Source organism: Bombina bombina, chromosome 3 (genome assembly GCF_027579735.1).
Source record: "Bombina bombina isolate aBomBom1 chromosome 3, aBomBom1.pri, whole genome shotgun sequence".
In the NCBI taxonomy this organism is placed as follows: domain Eukaryota; kingdom Metazoa; phylum Chordata; class Amphibia; order Anura; family Bombinatoridae; genus Bombina; species Bombina bombina.
In genome coordinates, this window is record NC_069501.1 from 47,164,677 (window position 1) to 47,185,243 (window position 20,567).

The 20,567-nt window shown below is 38.5% G+C and overlaps 1 protein-coding gene across 1 annotated transcript in view; it reads right to left on the bottom strand.

Annotated features, from left to right (window-relative positions):
• CFAP44 (cilia and flagella associated protein 44) overlaps positions 1 to 20,567 on the bottom strand; it is a 296,056-nt gene that overhangs the window by 129,726 nt on the left and 145,763 nt on the right. Inside the window, exons 17-23 of the mRNA XM_053705145.1 lie at positions 12,925 to 13,152; positions 11,157 to 11,305; positions 8,950 to 9,229; positions 6,541 to 6,596; positions 5,347 to 5,509; positions 4,776 to 4,906; positions 2,051 to 2,244 (exon numbers count right to left, since the gene is read on the bottom strand). Coding sequence (XP_053561120.1) covers positions 2,051 to 2,244; positions 4,776 to 4,906; positions 5,347 to 5,509; positions 6,541 to 6,596; positions 8,950 to 9,229; positions 11,157 to 11,305; positions 12,925 to 13,152 — 1,201 coding nt within the window. The remainder of the gene's footprint in view (positions 1 to 2,050; positions 2,245 to 4,775; positions 4,907 to 5,346; positions 5,510 to 6,540; positions 6,597 to 8,949; positions 9,230 to 11,156; positions 11,306 to 12,924; positions 13,153 to 20,567) is intronic.

Here is a 20,567-nt window from a genome sequence, read left to right on the forward strand (position 1 = left end):
GTGGGATGTGTCAGGTGGTAGGCTGATCTCTACACTAAAGCTAAAATTAACCCTTCAAGCTCCCTACAAGCTACCTAATTAACCCTGTCAATGCTGTGCATAATAAAAGTATGGTGCGCAGCGGCATTTAGTGGCCTTCTAATTACCAAAAAGCAATGCCAAAGCCATATATGTCTTCTATTTCTGAACAAAGGGGATCCCAGAGAAGCATTTACAACCATTTGTGCCATAACTGCACAAGCTGTTTGTAAATAATTTCAGTGAGAAACCCAAAGTTAGTGAAAAAGTGAACAATTTTTTTTATTCGATCAAATTTGACGGTGAAATGGTGGCATGAAATATACCAAAATGGGCCTAGATCAATACTTTGGGTTGTCTACTACACTACCCTAAAGCTAAAATTAACCCTAAAAGCTCCCTAATTAACCCCTTCACTGCTGGGTCTAATACAAGTGTGGTGTGCAGCGGCATTTAGCGGCCTTCTAATTACCAAAAAGTAATGCCACAGCCATAAATGTCTGCTATTTCTGAACAAAGGGGTTCCCAGAGAAGCATTTACAATCATTTGTGCCATAATTGCACAAGTTGTTTGTAAATAATTTCAGTGAGAAACCTAAAGTTTGTGAAAAAGTTTTTGAAAAAGTGAACGATTTTTTTTATTTGATCGCATTTGGGGGTGAAATGGTGGCATGAAATATACCAAAATGGGCCTAGATCAATACTTTGGGTTGTCAAATAAAAAAAATATATACATGTCAAGGGATATTCAGGGATTCCTGGAAGATATCAGTGTTCCAATGTAACTATAGCTAATTTTGAAAAAAAGTGGTTTGGAAAATGCAAAGTGCTACTTGTATTTATTTCCCTATAACTTGCAAAAAAGCAAAGAAAATGTAAACATTGGGTATTTCTAAACTCAGGAAAAAATTTAGAAACTATTTAGCATGGGCTTTTTTTGGTGGTTGCAGATGTGTAACAGATTATGGGGGTCAAAGTTAGAAAAAGTCTGTTTGTTCCATTTTAATCATATTTTATTAAAAAATTATGGTAAATTATAAGATATGATGAAAATAATGGTATCTTTAGAAAGTCCATTTAATGGCGAGAAAAACGGTATATAATATGTGTGGGTACAGTAAATGAGTAAGAGGAAAATTACAGCTAAACACAAACACCGCAGAAATGTAAATATAGTCCTGGTCCTTAAGGGAAAGAAATTGAAAAATGGCCTTGTCCTTAAGGGGTTAACCACAATGATAATAATCTTATTATATATTATTACTTAAAAAGTAGCAACTCTATTGTGATGGCTTTGGCACCAAGAAGTAGGAAAACTGACCCATTAATGTCTTTTTTGTTTACAAAGCCCTTTAACCAAATCCATAGGCATCTACTCTTATGTGCACTGTTCCTGTATTATATTTTCATTATTGTATTGGCATATTTATATTATAGAGGGCCTATCATTTGTAGCTTTAAAATAAAAATATCATACATACTTAGCTGAATCTTACTGACCCACAGATGTCTGAAATGTTACAGGAATCTGCCACCTGGACTAGCCCATAAACTGTAGTTATGCCATAAATATGACCAGGTAACATTCACTTAAAATGACATTGTACACTAGATTTTTTTTGTGCATAAAGGTTTTGTAGAAGATCCATTTATATAGCCCATTTGGGGGTGTTTTTGTAACAATGTACAGTTGTGCTTATTTTTTTAAGAACATTGTGCTGATTTTTAGACTCCTAACCAAGCCCTACAGTGCCAGATGTATACTGATGTCTACAGACTCCTGCTGGCTCCTGTTTATGTTATCTGTCTTTTCATATGGAGGGAGGGGGGGAGTGTCTGCTCTTCCTGTTTTCCCAGCCCCTTTTAGTGTGTGTCCCAGACTAACCTCATCAACAATGCTAAACTGGAAGCTTCTAAGTAAGTTTTATACTGGATGTTTAGATCAGTATCTGTGCATATTCTTCTTTATAATCGTGTCTATTACATGCAGTTATATGAAAATTAGTGTATACTGTTCCTTTAAGCTTCTCACCTGCCTGACGAACCTCTTTGACCGCACCTTCTTCTTGCAAGCGCAGTTCATACTGAGTTGGTCTTCTCTTGGAAAACATCATCCTCACCCTGTAGTATTTCTCAGACAGAGCTAACAGCCTATATGTAGACACTTGGTGCTCACTGTTGATTGCGTGAACGGTGACTGTGTCACATTCAATATTATCCCGAAACCTAGTGTTTGACAGAGAGAACATTGTTTCTACTAAGGCAATAACACGCAGCGATAAATCTATGATCCTTGATTTAACACTGTATCTGAGGGTCTATGATGCCTTTAAAGGGACAGTCTAGTCCAAAATAAACTTTCATGATTCCGATAGGGCATGTAATTTTAAACAATTTTCCAATTGACTTTTATCACCAATTTTGCTTTGTTCTCTTGGTATTCTTAGGTGAAAGCTAAACATAGTCGGTTCATATGCTAATTTCTTCTCTCAGGGCATTTTGACAGTTTTTCACCACTAGAGGATGTTAGTTCATGTGTGTCATATATAGATAACACTGTGCTCACGCACGTGGAGTTCAGGTAAGCCAGCTCTGATTAGCTAAAATGGATGTCTGTCAAAAGAACTGAAATAAGGGGCAGTTAGCAGAGGCTTAGATATTTATATAACTGTGTTAGTTGTGCAAAACTAGGGAATGGGTAATAAAAGGTATTATCTATCTTTTTAAACAATAAAAATTCTGGTGTAGACTGTCCCTTTAAGCTAGGCAAGTGTGTACACCGATATTACTAATCATTTACCTATTAGTTACATTTAATTAACTTATCAGCAAATTGATAAAAATGTGATGTTTATTTAAAAGAGGAAGACAATTTAGTAAAATAGTGACTAATCAAACACGCACATATGTAAAGGGAAGAACCTACTTCAAGGCATTACAAGAAAATAGTCATAAATACACACAGAGCACAGATTAATGATTTTGGGCAAGATTACGAGTGGAGCGTAAACGTTTGTGTGCGAGTGATATTGGGTTTTTCGCTTTCATTTGCGTGCAGGATAAATTGCGCTTGTATTGCAATTTGAAAGTAAACGAGTCCCTCAATCTCAGCTACAAATGTTGGGAGGGTATTGATCTTGACACCATTTTGATTGCTCCACCCACTTGCTCATGACATCACAGCTGCATTGGTTTCTGCACTCAAATAAGGGATTGCAACTACTCTGAGAGAATAAACAAAGAGGAAATCTTTCTGCAAGGGGCATTGAAGGAAGCAGATCTACCTGTGGAGAGGAGCCAATGACTAGAGAGCCAACTACTTGAAAATCTGTGCGGCACTTATCTCATTTCGATTGAGGTAGTTTTTTGCAAGTAGGAAGTTCATCTATCCCTATTGGTTATTTTGGACACACCAACTTACCTGGAGTTTGTCATTTAGAAGAATTTCTTTCACGTGGGAATTTTTTTAGACTGTTTCTGGGACTATTATTGCTGGACCTGGTTTTGTTTTAACTTTTATGTATATGTATATATATGTGTGTGTGTGTGTATATATATATATATATATATATATATACACACACATACACATTTTATAACATTTTATTGCATTGTATCATTTTATTGTATTGTATTGTTTATACAAACTGACTAACCTTCAGTTATAAGCCCTGTTCTTGCGCCTACAACCAATCTTTACATATATATATGTGTGTGTTTGTGTGTATGTATATATCTCTATACCTATATATAATCATAATCATATATATATATATATATATATATATATATATATATATATATATATATATATATATATATATATACTGTACATATAGATAGATATTTTACCAAAATACATACATACATATACATATATATATACACATTTATGAATAAAAAAAACATAGTCAAAGAACATTGGAATGTGAAATATTCATATTTTCATGTTGGGTTATTGCACATGAGAATATGAGATCGGGTTTGCGCTTGAGTTGGGTGTTAGTTTTTTTTCCCCATTGACATCTATGGGGGGAATAGGTTATCGTGCAATATTCTAACTTTGTCTTTTTGTGCAGGTTTAGCACAAGAGCGATAACTTTTTACTTTCAACTCATAATACCAGCGCAACTCGACGCAAGCAAAACGTTTAACTTCTAGCACAATAGTAAAATAGTGAAAGCACTAAAAAGTACTCCACTCATAATCTGGCCCTTTGCAAGTGGATATCAAAAGCCAAAAACCATAGATGATATATTCTCAATTATTTATTAATAAAGTGCTTCTCTAGTCCTTTTTTTCCTGGTTACCTTGTTTCCTTAGCCATGTTGGAATCAGGTTGGTGCACTTAAATTATTGTAGCACTAGAATATGTAAAGATTGCAAACACAGCCAACAAAAAAAACCTTAGGGGGAGAGTTGCTAAGGAAACCCCACTAACTTGGGTGCAGCGTTCTCAAAATAATGCCTGGTTTCGGGAGATAAAGCCTAAAATCTGCTTGGAACATGAATGTTCAAAAATGCATTTGAACGCTACATATGGACAGTAAATATGGGCTCATAGTTCTCTCCTATGACCCCGTCAACTCCTAATCTACACATTATAGCAATCGTTTGGGATTATCTAACTGCTAGATTGCTGCTAGACTGCTAGACATGAGCTGTAGGAAAGTCAGGTTTCATTTGATTTAGTTTGTCCTGACCTGACATTTTATGAGTAAGAAATTTTTACCCACTGACAAACACTTGTCACTTACCGAGAATGCAGTTTTTCCAGCCCAATCCTGTGTTTTTCCTGTTCCCAGGCCAGTTCCTTCATCACTGTGCGGATTCTCTCAGAAGTTTGTCTCTCCATCTCCTCTCGAATTCTATGATCCATCTCAAACTCCTATAAAAAGTAAGGAAACAGAAGTATAGGGCATAAAAGAGTCCAAGGATTAAACATATAATAGTCTACAATGCATTTATCAAGAATTCTCATTCATCTCTTAAAAAATAAGGAATATGTCTTGAGCAGATCTATAGAACTTATTCTGCCCTTGCTGGAACTGAGCTCCAAAGAGTCCTCTTTCTGTATTCAGTGCATAATGTACAGCAAGAGACCCAGCAAAACTTATTTGGAAGGCAGCAAGGACATATTCAGGAAAAAACACATTAAATGGTTCACTATATAAACTGATCACAATCATTCTTACTGCCCACCTACATCATAGTGTGGAAACCCCATAATATTATTGCCAATGGTATTAAGCCCCATGATCAGGTGGGTTGCAGTGTGCTGTTGCTGATGCAATGAGTTTTGCAATATGGTGGCGCTGGGATACCTACTGGTCTTCCTAGCTGCATGTGAGACGGAAGCTCCATATTCTCTTTCAGCAATAGCCGGAACGTCTTCCTTAGCCGCTTCAGCTCCTGTTTCTTCTGCTCCTTCTTCTCCTCTGCTTGTTTCATTAGAAGGTCGTGCTGCAGTTTCTGCTTGGCCGTCTCAATACTATCACAAAGGAAAGAGTCCATTATGGCAAAGTCACAGAATTTGTTTTAAAAGCTTCACAAAGATGCCTGTTAGAACCAATCTAGTCAAAAATGGTTCATCATACATTTACATATTTTTTACAGTAGTCTGGCAAAGAAAACATTTAATTGTATAACTGATTAAGATCTGTATAGCTGTTACACAATGAATTAAGTTTTAACCAACCAATTTCAAGAAATAATTGAATTATAAAACACAGAGAGAAGAAAAATCAAAAGGAAGTGGTGAAGGAATAGAGCAGACAATAACCAGAAATACAGGATTTGTCATAAAAAGAAATATCACTAAAAATTGAAATACTCATAAGTGCATTTCAGTTTTGAATATAAAAATGTAGGCAATACGCATGTAAAACATATTTGTAATAAAAGGTTTTTTTTTGTTTTGTTTATAGCTTTTCTTCTGTATGGGCAGAACATATCTAGCTAAGCTCCAGATCCTTGTATTCAAATGCTGTGCCTGCTCAGAGAGTCTGTGCTGGGTTGTACAGCCTCATCAAGCACCCAGCTCGCTTTAAACAATTACATTTGTTCCTCTTTGCCACTGAGAAGTCATTAAACAATAAACATTGCTAACAAATTAAGTTTGTGATCGGTTTTGTTTCATAAAGCTGATCCAGTGAAACAGCTTGGCAAAGCCGCTCCATCAAGATATTCTGGAGCAATGAGAAGATCTCAAAGGTCCTATGTCAAGGTCTGATTTGTTCTTAACGTTTGACCAACTCCGTGATTATTAATAGTCCCAAGTGACAAAGTAACAAGCCCCAGTTCAGCCATAGTCATCAGTCCCAGATAAACAAGGCACATGAGCAAAATAGAACCAGATAGAACTCATATGATCATTTCTAGACAACATTATTGCTCTAACTGAAAGGCATTAGATAAATCAGACGGCATTATAGCAAAGCAAATTCCCATTTCCCAATACAATTGGTCATCTCAAATATAAATAGCAAATATTTTATAAATATATAAATATTCAGAAGTTACCTGTAAGTATTTGGATCTTCGATGTCTTCTGCAGGCTTTTCATCTTCCAGATCTTTCTGTTACAACATGAATACGAGTATATCACACCTTACTTTTGAAGCATTGGCAACAATGGTCTGGGATTGGATAACATTTTATAACAAATGATAGAAAAACAAAACTCATTTCTTTTTTTCTACTAGTTAAGCTAAGATTACAACTACAATATGATACACTCCCAGGTTAAATTAAGAAAATACGCTCGGCTACTTTTAAAGAAACTTTGTGATGTACTAAAGAACTCATTGCTGAGACGTGCAGGTTTGTCTCTAAAGCTTAAGTGGCACCTTAGGCTTATTTTGAGGTTAATTAGCATCTGGAGAGTCACAGACAATGATTTATCACATGCACCTATCAAATATACTGTGCCACAAAGCAAATTGAGTACTGCAGTATTCAGGAGTAGTTCTGACCTGTAACAGCAAAAACATGTAAAAAGGGGCTGTATTCTAAATGTAGGGATGTGAAAAATGGTAAGAACTGGGAATGCAGAAAACACCCAGAATCCTCTAGAACGGATACTGATAATATCCACATTAAAGGGACATAAAACACAATATAGAAATCCACATGAATGCGTTTCCATTTTGAAAAGAATCATTTGTCCAATACACATTTGTATTAGCAAAAATATTTCTAGTAAAAGTTAGTACTGTCCAGGTATGGATACAGAGACTGAAAAGTTGTAAAACAAAGACTGTCCTAATCATCTGGATAAGACCTAGGATGTGACTAGGACAAGACAAGATAGTAATTGCTCATGCTAAAGGTCAGAAACTGCAGGCAGAGCGGTACCAAGGAGTAGGTAGAGGCAGAGGCAGAAACAGGAAGAAGTCAGTAACTTACAGGCAGAGCGGTACTAAGGAGTAGGTAGAGGCAGAGGCAGAAACAGGAAGAAGTCAGTAATTTACAGGCAGAGACAGTACCAAGGAGTAGGTAAAGACAGAGGCAGAAACAGGAAGAAGTCAGTAACTTACAGGCAGAGCGGTACTAAGGAGTAGGTAGAGGCAGAGGCAGAAACAGGAAGAAGTCAGTAATTTACAGGCAGAGACAGTACCAAGGAGTAGGTAGAGGCAGAGGCAGAAAAAGGAAGAAGTCAGTAACTTACAGGCAGAGCGGTACTAAGGAGTAGGTAGAGGCAGAGGCAGAAACAGGAAGAAGTCAGTAATTTACAGGCAGAGACAGTACCAAGGAGTAGGTAGAGGCAGAGGCAGAAACAGGAAGAAGTCAGTAACTTACAGGCAGAGCGGTACTAAGGAGTAGGTAGAGGCAGAGGCAGAAACAGGAAGAAGTCAGTAACTTACAGGCAGAGACAGTACCAAGGAGTAGGTAGAGGCAGAGGCAGAAACAGGAAGAAGTCAGTAATTTACAGGCAGAGACAGTACCAAGGAGTAGGTAAAGACAGAGGCAGAAACAGGAAGAAGTCAGTAACTTACAGGCAGAGCGGTACTAAGGAGTAGGTAGAGGCAGAGGCAGAAACAGGAAGAAGTCAGTAATTTACAGGCAGAGACAGTACCAAGGAGTAGGTAGAGGCAGAGGCAGAAACAGGAAGAAGTCAGTAACTTACAGGCAGAGCGGTACTAAGGAGTAGGTAGAGGCAGAGGCAGAAACAGGAAGAAGTCAGTAACTTACAGGCAGAGACAGTACCAAGGAGTAGGTAGAGGCAGAGGCAGAAACAGGAAGAAGTCAGTAACTTACAGGCAGAGCGGTACTAAGGAGTAGGTAGAGGCAGAGGCAGAAACAGGAAGAAGTCAGTAACTTACAGGCAGAGGCGGTACCAAGGAGTAGGTAGAGGCAGAGGCAGAAACAGGAAGAAGTCAGTAACTTACAGGCAAAGAAACAACAAAACAGCAGACAGCAGGTAGTCAAAAGGCAGGCCAAGGTCAAACCCCGGAGCCTTCAGAACAGCAGCAAAGGGATTAGGCAAGAAGAGTAGGCAAAAACGGGAGCAGGTCAAACATAGGAATCAGAAGCAGTAGCACTATCACACTCAGGAATAACTCCAATCATCGGACACCGGAATGACGGTAATTGCATCATTTTAATGCCACAGACACAGGAAAGCTTTTTGCACCACAATACGCAGAGAATGATGCAGCAACTGACGCAGAAAAAACTTTTACTGGAAGTATTTTTGTTAATACGTATGTATTGATATTCAAAACTGAAATTCATGTGGTATTTAATTGAGTTTTATGTCCATTTAAAAAGCTTCAATGAGACAATTAGCTAATAAGATATGTAATATTGTTAAAAAGGAATCATGTATATTGTCTTGCCAGCCTCTCATTAACCCCTGGTTGCCACAGATTTAATGGCTAAGTGAAGAAAGATCTCTTTCACCAATAAGAGCTCTTGAATAGACTATACCCTTGGAGACGGCACTTTGGTTTTCTTCACTTTCAGGTCACGCTCAATATCTTCCATGGTGAGGATGCTGAAGCTGAAGATGTTGCTATCAGCTCCACAGGTCACCAAGTACTGGTTGTCGTAGCTGCAGCAGATGGCCTGGATACTCCCATATTGGTTATCATGGACACCCAGAGACCAGTAGCCATGTAGGGACTCCAGTAAAGGATCATTGGCCTGCAGAGGGTAGACCCTCACTGATCCGTCCTGCATCCCACAGAAGAGCAGCTGTTTGTTGGAGCTATAGCAGAAAAAGAACAGATTTTATGATCTGAAGCATTTATTTTACATTTTTTAGAAAACTATGAAAAATGCAATATAACAATATTGTTAGCAAAACTAGAGAGAGAAAACACCACTTTTTATAATAAAATAATTAAATTTATGTGGGTTATTACCCCATATAGCTATACTGGACAGCTGCCAATCTGAACCATATTTGATCCTCAGAGAGATACCTTGTGGTCAACACATTCTTCTCCAGAATAGGAAAGAATGTTTAGAATGTGTTCTAAAAGCATAGTGCGACCCTTTAAGTGTCTTCTGAACCAAAGTTGTCACTAATTATCTATATACATACATACATATACATTATATATATATATATATATATATATATATATATATATATATAAATATATATATATATATACATACACACACACACACACATATATATACACACACACACATTGTATATATATATATATATATATGTATATATACACAGACACACACACATAAAACACAGAAATGGACTGCACTCTTAAACTGGACTGTGTGCACATCCCATGATCCTGCAAAACTCACAGCCCTGGGTGCTCACTAGCACTCACAGACAGCAGCACAGCATTAGTGACTCAGGCAGTTAACCCTAGACGAGCCTGGGTGCAAAGTCCATAGGGAAAATTACAAAATAAAATTATTTACACAACACATAGAAAGACTGGCACTCTCTTGCTGGGGTTAATGGCCTGAGTAATTTTTCCTATGGGCTTTGCACCCAGGCTTGTCTGGCTGTAGGTTAGGGACCCAGGAAGGAAGAAACTTTGATGTGGTCCTGGGCCTATATATCTTTATTGTGAGGAGTGCGTTAACTTCAGGACTTCGAATATTGCGACTGCGCAATATTTTCCTCCTCTATAAAAAAGCCTTATTAGTCACCACTCACGAGCTAACGACACTGCGCTAGATCAACTGCGCTAAAACCGAAGGTGCTTTAGAAATACTTTACATTTCTATCTTCTTCACATAGTAGAAAGTATTTTTAAACAGATATTTCTATATACAGTATATATGATTATTTTTTGTAAAATATATATCTATACTTAATAGATAGATAGATAGATAGATAGATAGATAGATATTGCATATAAAGATGTATATAAATATCTAATTAAAAATATAATACATTTAATAAATATATAAGAACATTTCCTTCTAAGTGAAGAACATAGGAAGTATTTATATTCAAAAAGCATTAAAACATGTTAAAAATTAATAAAAATTATATTGCATGTTTCAACATATTTGACTAGTAAGGGCTCAAAAGTGTGTGTATGTATATATGTTAAAAAAATATATAAACTTGCTTAAATCCCAATCAAATAAATAATCAAAAAACACAAAAACAAATGTGATGGTGCACAAAAAAAGGATAAAATGTCCCAGGTAATCACGTTGGTAATGCTCAGCAGGTGAACCTCAGGGAAAAAGGAAGAAACGCATATAGTGAAGTTCTGTGGTTATACAAATTGCAGAAGAGCCAGAAACGGTACTCACATTGTCTAGAGCTTCATAATAAAGCTCTAGATATAAATGCATAGGAAGCTCCTAATAGGAGACAAGGCAAAGAACGATATCCCAGCTTCAAGGAATGAATCAGAAGTGGTTAAAAGGTATAACAATTCATTAAAAACAAGTCACAAGGCATACACATGAGACTGTCCCAATCATAGAACGCTGCTCGCAAAAGACTGTATCACAATGTCTAATGAGTGCTGTTCAAGGCCGGTATGGAACAAGGCTCCGCCCCATTTGCAATCTGGCACATAGTAAGCTATGATCAGCGATGCACAAACAAAGCGATCTAACTAAAGGTGGAACAAGTTCTACATTTGTTGTAATCAGAAGATGTTGCATGTTGTAACACATCTCACCCTCTTTACCTGAACTGTATTTTATGGATAGGGTTGTCGCTAGTGTCTTCAAGGGGCAAAGCAGTTAAAGGTTCATCCATTCTCGAGGAAGGGTCATATGTCTGGTCCTTGCTATCTGAAAATGTACAGAGATAGAAGAATCCCGAATCGTAGCCGTCCTAGAGGAAGGAACAAAATTACAGGTTCATGGGGGTGATAAGTGACATCACTATACGGTTAAGGCAGCTTAGAGGGTTTAACCAGATTAACCATTTCAGGGAAGGCGGCAATGTATTGCTTCACAACGTGCTGCCGTAGAGTGGGGGTCTACAGTCTTTCTGGCTGCTTTGGAGCAAGAGATAACCTGGTAAATAAAACACGGCTTGTTTAATGGCTGCCTGATGCATTTTGCGTACAAACACTGTATCTTTGTGACATTTCAGCACATTTGTTTGCAAAGGTTGAAGGCAGAAATGATAATGAGGCTCTGTAAACAGCATAGTAACTGTCCCCTGCAGCTTTATAACATCTTATAGGTTAACAAGATTTTATATTTATCTCTGAAATAAGAGAAGTGTGATATTAATGGTTCTATACGTCATCACATAAAGCTCCGCCCTCTCTTCTACATATGAGCTTGGAAGATGTGAGGCAATAACTAATAAACCTAAATGACTCAAATAGAAGTAGTTACAGTAGCACAGGCCGGCAACAATACATGTTCACAAGTGAATGTAGAACATCATATATTACTGATATTCTCAGTAAAACCTCCTATAGCAACCATCTATTTTCTGTCAGTCAAAATGCTAATTTTCTCAATAAACTATGCGCTAGATTATAAGTGGAGCACAAAATATAGCTTGGACTTAATAATTCTGGCGCTGGTATTACAAGTTTGCGCTCACAACAGCGCGCTTCCATAGGCTCCAATGGGAGCCTCATTCTCATGCCGTCAGAAACAGCATGAGAACCTAGCGCAGCAAAGGGGGTAAGTCATGCAGCGATGGGCAGCAAATTTAAATATATATGTATATGAATACATATATTTATGAGTTTGTGTATATACACATATTAACACATAAATATATCTGTATATAAGCATATACATATATATTTATTAGTAACACACAGTCCCCATAGACCACTATATACTGTAAAGGCACTTTTCAGTGTGGTTTTATTCTAACACCCCACACCTGCTCCAATTAACCCCTAAAAACTGCTTAGTGCAGTTTTTAAAAAAATAAAATAAAAATGCTATTATTTTTTATTTACATAAAGCCACTACACACATTTGTTTGGGGGGATATTCGGGCACAATTTAAAAATTAATCAGAGGTCTGACCTCTGGTTTATTTTTTTAACGGTCGTAATGACTGGTTATTTATCCCGTATACGGGCGAATTTGCCAGTTTACGGGTGCGTTAAATTAACGCTCCACTTGTAATCTAGGCCTATATCTTTGGAGAAACTAGATACTCCATATTTTAAGCATACTGTTACATCCTTCATATGGGAAATGTATGAGACCAACAAAGATCGCAGTAAGGAATATTTGATATGAATATTTGTTAAGGAATATACGCTGTCACTATTACACATAATAATAATTAGCAGCAAAGGCCAAAATGAGCACAAATGCATTAGAAAGCAATTTGTCTGATTTGGGCTGGCCCCATGGGTCACTGGGAGTATTATCTCCAACCTAAGAGGGGGGTTGTTTGTTTATTGATGGAGTCATCATTTTAACATCAGGGATTTAACATTATAAAGGGATTCAAACAAAGGAACTTACCATAGAAAGCCAGAATTTTCCAGGTGTAGCGTAAAAACCACAAAGGATACGGCTGGGTTCTTCTGGGACATACAGTGGCGGCATTTTTTCCTCCTCCTCTGCAAATCTATCCAGTACTTCTTCCTCTGTCACTTCGATTCCCTTCTCCTTCTGTTGCTTTATCCAGGCTTCTTGTTCCTTCTGTTTCCGCTCTCGCACCTGCTGTCTGCGGGCCATCTCCTCTTCCCTCTGAATAAAGAAACAGGGAAAATAGACACAGAAATACCATATGTGCTAAATTGCATAACGTACACCCTCATCTAAGTATTGTGCTATTACTTTAGTGTATAACCAGAGCTATACTTGCCAATAAATCGGTTTCTTCACACTCTACGTAAATCATATCATTACTGGTGGGACTATAGCCTTTGACCAGTAGAGTAGGCGGAAACACCTCTTGAAAGTCACCCCTTTGCCCCTCAACTTCTTGCTTGAGTCAGTTCATACATAGCCAGGCATGAATTTTTTTATTTATCAGCAAGTAAAATATGTTTTCTCATATAAGTACAGGTAGGTCAGTACCAAAGCTGTACCATATGGGAGTAAAAAAAATACTCTTTCTACTTATGTTTGCACTAACACATTGGTTTGATAAAATTGGTGAAGTATGCAAGTAATATTCTCCACTGTTTTGGAGAATATGTAAAGTCAGCAGAATAGATAAAGAAGTATAAACACCATTAGCCAATGCTTACCCAAACCTTGTAATACGCCTTATTTATTATAGGGTTATAACTCAGAGAAGTAGAAACTACTTCATTGGACAAATGTTTACTACAAAGAATAAAGGATTCAGCAAACAGACTATCAGATAAAGCACCTTTAGGTATTGATATGAGTTTGGCAAAAGAGATATTTCTGCAGGAACCTGAGCCTCCCAAAATAACCAGAGAAATCAGCAACACAATAAGAAATCTCAAGCACATTGTTAGAGGTCTCCTCTGCAAAACCTGCAACCAGAACAAGCATACAACAGTTTTAATCTGTCTATAACAAATATAGCCTTAAAAATGACAACCTTAAAGTGATAGTAAACTCTCCCCTTTTTAAAATTAGAGTGATAGTGATATTTTAGATGGAGTTTAATTCATCAGTTGTAATAAAGATGCGCTCTAACTATTTAGAAATAAAATTAAAATTCCCCCGCCCACTTCAAAAGTCAATTTTTCAGTGAGCTAACAGTTTGAATTGTTGTCCAATCAGTGCTCTCCCCATATGGCACTTTTGTTGTAGATATAGCACTGATTGGACAATTCAAACCGTCACTAAAAAAACTAAATTTATGCTTACCTGATAAATTTATTTATTTCTTGACACAATGAGTCCACGGATCATCTAATTCAGGGGTGTCAAACTCAAATTCATCGGGGGCCACATCAGCAGTTTGGTCACCCTCAAAGGGCCTCAAAGGGCCGGTTGTATAGGACTATGTGTCCACTCTTTATTATCATAATAAATTATTGTCACTGCATTCAATTATTACTGTTTAGCACTAAGGGTCAAAATATTATGAAGGGGGGATGGGGGCTATATATTATATGCTGGGTGACACATGGGGGCTATATATTATGTAGGGGGGACATAGAATGCCTATCTCAATGCTATTAGCAAATAATCTGCCACTCGGCTGTTATTTTATTTGTTATATCTGCTGGTAGAGATATTTTTCAGTAAAGCTTCTTAATTTTTTAATTACCCTGGCTATAGCAAATGATCTGCCACTGTTATATACAGTTTATTTGTTATGATCTATCTGTTGGTTCTGTAAGTACAGATATTTTGTAGTAAAGCTTCAGAAGGGTACTGCATCTCTGTACTTACAGAACCAACAGATAATAACAAATAAACTCAAATGTATATATTATAACAGTGGCAGATCATTTGCTAATATCAGCCAGGGTAATTAAAAAATTAAGAAGCTTTTACTATTTTTTAATTACCCCTCAGATTTGCGAATCTACCTGCTGCCTGGTTGACAATGTTACAGTTACTTTATAATAATATAATTTGTCATTTTATTACCAGCATTTTTTCCTAGCATAACAGACTCTGCCTGACAAATAAAACTTACTTAAGAATAAGTCACAAAAATGGATATTTTTTTAAAATAATTCTGATTTCATGGTTTAGCAGCCAGAGTGCCTAAAACTTTTTATTGCAGCTGAGCCTGAGAGCACAGGTTCATATGCGCAGCAGGCAGCCAGACTCTCACCTCTCACAGTCTCGACTCACTCTCGTCTGGTCCAGATCGGCAGCGCCAAGTCAGAGGATTACGGGGCCCGGTGTGCGACACAGTGAGTGACAATCTCAGCTGCTCACTTGTCAGACAGTGTCCTCTAGCCTGCTGCCACGTGTTCCTGTGAGAACTTCACACTCCTCAGTGCTCTAGAGTGGCAACGCGGGGTCACGTGAGATGCCCCTGGTGACATCACGCCTGCTTGCTTGTCGCTGATTCGCTGCTGCTGACCGCGGCGCGGGAATTACAAATTCAAAGGAGGGGAGGACAAAAAATGTTTATTTTTATATTACTGAATCGCGGTATCAGGGGTGAAGGCTGGCGGCCGCGGCGGCTACACGGGCCACATGACAAGGTCTGGTGGGCCGGATTCGGCCCGCGGGCCTTGTGTTTGACACCCGTGATCTAATTACTATTGAGAATATCCCTCCTGCCCAGCAGGAGGCGGCAAAGAGCACCACAGCAAAGCTGTTAAATATCACCTCCCTTTAATCCAACCACAGTCATTTGACCGAAGCAAATGAGAGAAAGGAAGCAGCAAGGTGCAGAGGTGTCTGAAGTTTATAACATACCAACAAACCCTGTCCAAAAAGAACAGGGCGGGCCGTGGACTCATGTCAAGAAATAAATAAATTTATCAGGTAAGCATAAATTTTGTTTTCTTTCTAATGACACGATGAGTCCACGGATTGTCTAATTACTATTGGGAATCAATACCCAAGCTAGAGTACACAGATGATAAGGGAGGGACAAGACACGGAACCTAAACGGAAGGCACTGCTTGAAGAACCTTTCTCCCAAAAGAGGCCTCAGCAAAGGCAAAAGTGTCAAATTTATAGAATTTTTAAAAAGTGTGAAGAGAGGACCAAGTTGCAGCCTTGCAAATCTGTTCCACAGAAGCTTCATTTTTGAATGCCCAAGAAGATAAAACAGCCCTCTTAGAATGAGCCGTAACTCTCTCAGGAGGATGCTGTTCAGCAGTTTCATAGGCAAATCGAATGATACTTTTCAGCCCCAAAGAAAGAGAAGTAGCCGTAGCTTTCTGCCCCTTACGTTTCCCAGAGAATACCACAAACAGAGCAGAAGACTGATGAAAATCCACGTCCAGATTGTGCAGAAGTCGTTCCTTCTGAGAAGAAGCATTAGGACTCAAGGAAAAAACAACAATCTCCTGATTAATGTTCCGATCTGAAACTACTTTAGGGAGAAACCCTAACTTAGTACGCAAAACTACCTTATCCGAATGAAAAATAAGGTAAGGAGACTCATACTGCAATGCCGAGAGCTCTGACACTCTACGAGCAGATGAAATAGAAACAAGAAACAAAACTTTCCAAGATAACAACTTAATATCTAAGGAATGCATAGGCTCAAACGGAGCCCCTTGAAGAACCTTAAGAACTCAATTAAGACTCCAGGGAGGAGTAAATGGCTTGAACACAGGCCTGATCCTGACCAAGGCCTAACAAAATGATTGCACGTCTGGGACGTCCACCAGACGTTTATGTAACAAAATAGACAAGGCAGATATTTGACCGCTTTAGGGAACTTGCCGATAAACCCTTCTCCAAACCTTCTTGGTGAAAGGACAGAATTCTAGGAATCCTAACTCTACTCCAAGAGTAGCCCTTGGATTCACACCAATACAGATATTTACGCCATATCTTATGGTAAATTTTCCTAGTCACAGGTTTACGAGCCTGAATCATGGTATCAATGACCGACTCTGAAAATCCATGCTTAGATAAAATTAAGCATTCAATCTCCAAGCAGTCAGCTTCAGAGAAATTAGATTTGGATGAAGGAAGGCCCCTTGAAGTAGAAGGTCCTTTCTCAATGGAAGTCTCCAAGGTAGAAGAGATGACATCTCCACCAGGTCTGCATACCAAATCCTGCGAGGCTACGCCGGTGCAATGAGGATCACCAACGCCCTCTCCTCTTTGATTCGAGCAATGACCCGAGTAAGAAGAGCGAATGGGGGAAATAGGTATGCGAGACTGAAATTCCAAGGTACCGCCAGAGAGTCTATCAGTACAGCCTTAGGGTCCCTTGACCTCGACCCGTACCTCGGAAGCATGGCATTCTGCTGAGATGCCATGAGATTCAATTCCGGCTGACCCCATTTGAGAATCAGGCTGGAAAACACTTCCGGATGGAGTTCCTACTCCCCCGGGTGAAAGGTCTGTCTGCTCAGGAAGTCCGCCTCCCAGTTGTCCACTCCTGGGATGTGGATCACCGACAGACAGCAATTGTGGGTCTCTGCCCACTGAGTTATCTTGGCTACCTCTGTCATGGCCAAAGAACTCAGAGTTCCTCCCGGATGGTTGACACCCATCTTCCACCACCTCCCCAAGGTACACAAGAGTCTTACCAATATCAAGGGAAGACCCATAGTGGCAGGTATTGGCTCTCTTTTAGAGCCACTATCCAAATGGGTTGATGATTTACTGCAACCTATGGTGACCCTATTACCAAGCTATATCAGAGATACTTCACATGTCTTACAGAGGTTGGAGCCAGTGGTTTGGAGGGAGGAGTACAGTTGGTTGACAATTGATGTTGTATCACTGTACTCCTCGATCCCCCACACACAAGGTCTCCAAGCTATTGAATTTTTTTCTCTGATTTATCATGTGAACCAAAGGTTTGGTTGTCAGGATTGTGAAATTTCTATTGGAACACAATTTCTTTGTGTTCCAAGGACGCTACTACCTCCAGAGACGTGGCACCGCTATGGGGGCAAAGTTTGCCCCCTCATATGCCAACCTTTTTATGGGTTGGTGGGAGCGGTGCCATGTCTATGGAGGTAGTACCTCTGGATTTAATCACATTGTTTTGTACGTCCGCTTCATTGATGATTTGCTTATTGTTTGGTCCTCTGACCAACAATCGGCAAAAGAATTTGTTGAGCTACTAAACATCAATGAGGTGGGAATACAGGTCACATGTGAGTGGCAGAAAGAAACAGTTAATTTCCTAGATGTTACCCTTATAGGAGACACCCAGAAAGGCAGGGTCAACTCAGCCCTCTATCGGAAACCTATCTCAGGAAACAATCTCCTTCATGCCCGCAGTTGCCATCCACGGCACGTTTTTAAAGGAATTGCTAAAAGTCAGTTCCTGCAGGCAAAGAGGAATTGCACGAAAGAAGATGCTTTCCAAAGAGAGAGCAGAGATCTGAGATCAAGAATGCTCAAAAGGGGTTATCCTAGTAAAGTAATTGATAAGGCTTTCTTTGAAATTAAAGATGGAATAGAAACACATGAGCCACAAAAACAAAAACAAAAACAACATCAGAGTGACATTAAAAAACAATTGAGATTCATAACGTCATATTCCAATCAATATGATGATGTGTGTCGTATTATCAAAAACAACTTACCCATTCTTATGGGAGACAAACAATTGAAAGATGAAATAAAACAAGGGTGCATGTTTGTACCTAAACGAAATGTGACAATAGGGAATATTCTGGCTCCTAGTATGTTACAGACAGCAGGTACCTCTGGCTCATCTTGGTTAACACATAATGGCACCTTCAAATGTGGAAGAAAAGTATGTACCTCTTGTGATCACATCAATATTTCTCCCACATTTAGATCCCATGTGACAGGTGAGGAGTTCCAGACTAGGGGATGCATAAATTGTAGGAGCAAATTTGTCATTTACATCATAGAATGTACCCAATGTAGGAGGCAATACACAGGTAGGACCACTAGGGAGGTAGGCAAGCGTGTAAAAGAACACCTGTCCTATATTTCTAGTAAAAAAACATGTTCGGCTCTTTCCACTCATTTTATTGAGTATCATAATCAGGATGTCACAACTTTTAAATGGCAGGCCATCGAACAAATTGGTACACCACCAAGGGGTGGAGATAAGTTGTCTATCCTTAGTAAACAAGAAATCTATTGGATTTTTAAAACGAAGTGTCTTTTGCCTAATGGTTATAACTCAGAATATGATGTTATAAACTATTGGCAAAAATAAACCATTATAAATGGATATTGTTCATTAATTCTATCCCACTGCAATTAAGTTGTTTACTAATTGTAGTAATGGATGTTAGAAAATAGTGAGTTACAGGACACTCTAATTAAGCTATATACACACATCCTTATTTTCCCAATTGTTCTGACATTCACACAACTGTCGCCCCTTTGCATAGGACATCATACATTCTTTATCCACAAATCTGTTCAGTAATTCATGACAGATAGATCCCCCCTCTTTTTGATTTATTAATATTATTTGATAGTGATCTGTTTGTGGATATAATATGCCTTATGAACCTAGTTTAAATTTGGTTGAATATCTAGTATGGCATGTAGTATGTAATATGGAGCCTATGTGTAGGGTAGATAGTAATACTCTGCATATACATGTACAGGTGTATGTATATGTGTATGTAAGTGTGGGTGTGTATGTTTGTATGTATATATGCATGTATGTATATGTATGCATGCATGCATGTGTATATATATACTTAAAGAGTAGTCATTTCATATAAGTGTCTAGTCATTTATAAATTATAATGTGTTTCTTCTTTGTTTAATTTCTAAAATCATTGGCATCCCAAATACATAAAGTGTATATATGTATATAATATTTAAGTTAACATTATTATTATTTGTACCATATATCTTCATCTTTGTTTATTTATTTACTAAGTGTTAACAATCTGCACAGAATGTTATTATGGTATGTATAGGGTTAAGTTTCGAAGTCTTGTTGTTTTTAACCAATCAACATATAGTGTTAGACTTAAAAGGGCACACCCCCCAACAGGTGTCATTCTATGATTACGGTCAATACGACCGAAACCGGTCAGAAGTTTTTTCGTCTTCACTAACCCTGTGTTGTTGTATGTTGTTATCATACAATTTTTAAGGAATAAAGCTACAACTGATTTTCAAACTCTTGTTCCGGATATATTTCTTTTTTCATAAGCCACAGAAGTTATGTTGTCCGACTGGAACCTGATGAAACGAGCCGAGGCTAACTGAGGCCAGGCCAGAAGAGTATTGAAGATTGCTCTCAGCTCCAGAATGTTTATGAGTAGAACAGACTCCAACTGAGTCCATGTTCCCTGAGCCTTTAGAGAGCCACAGACTGCTCCCCAACCCAGAAGGCTGGCGTCCGTTGTCACAATCACCCAGGTGGGTCTGCAGAAGCAAGTTCCCTGGGAGAGATGGTCCTGGGACAACAACTAAAAAAGAGAATCCCTTGTCTCCCGTTCCAGATGTAATCGTGGAGACAGGTCCACATAATCTCTGTTCCACTGCCTGAGCATGCATAACTGCAGAGGTCTGAGGTGGAAACGGGCAAACGGGATGATGTCCATAGCTGCAACCATCAGACCGATTAC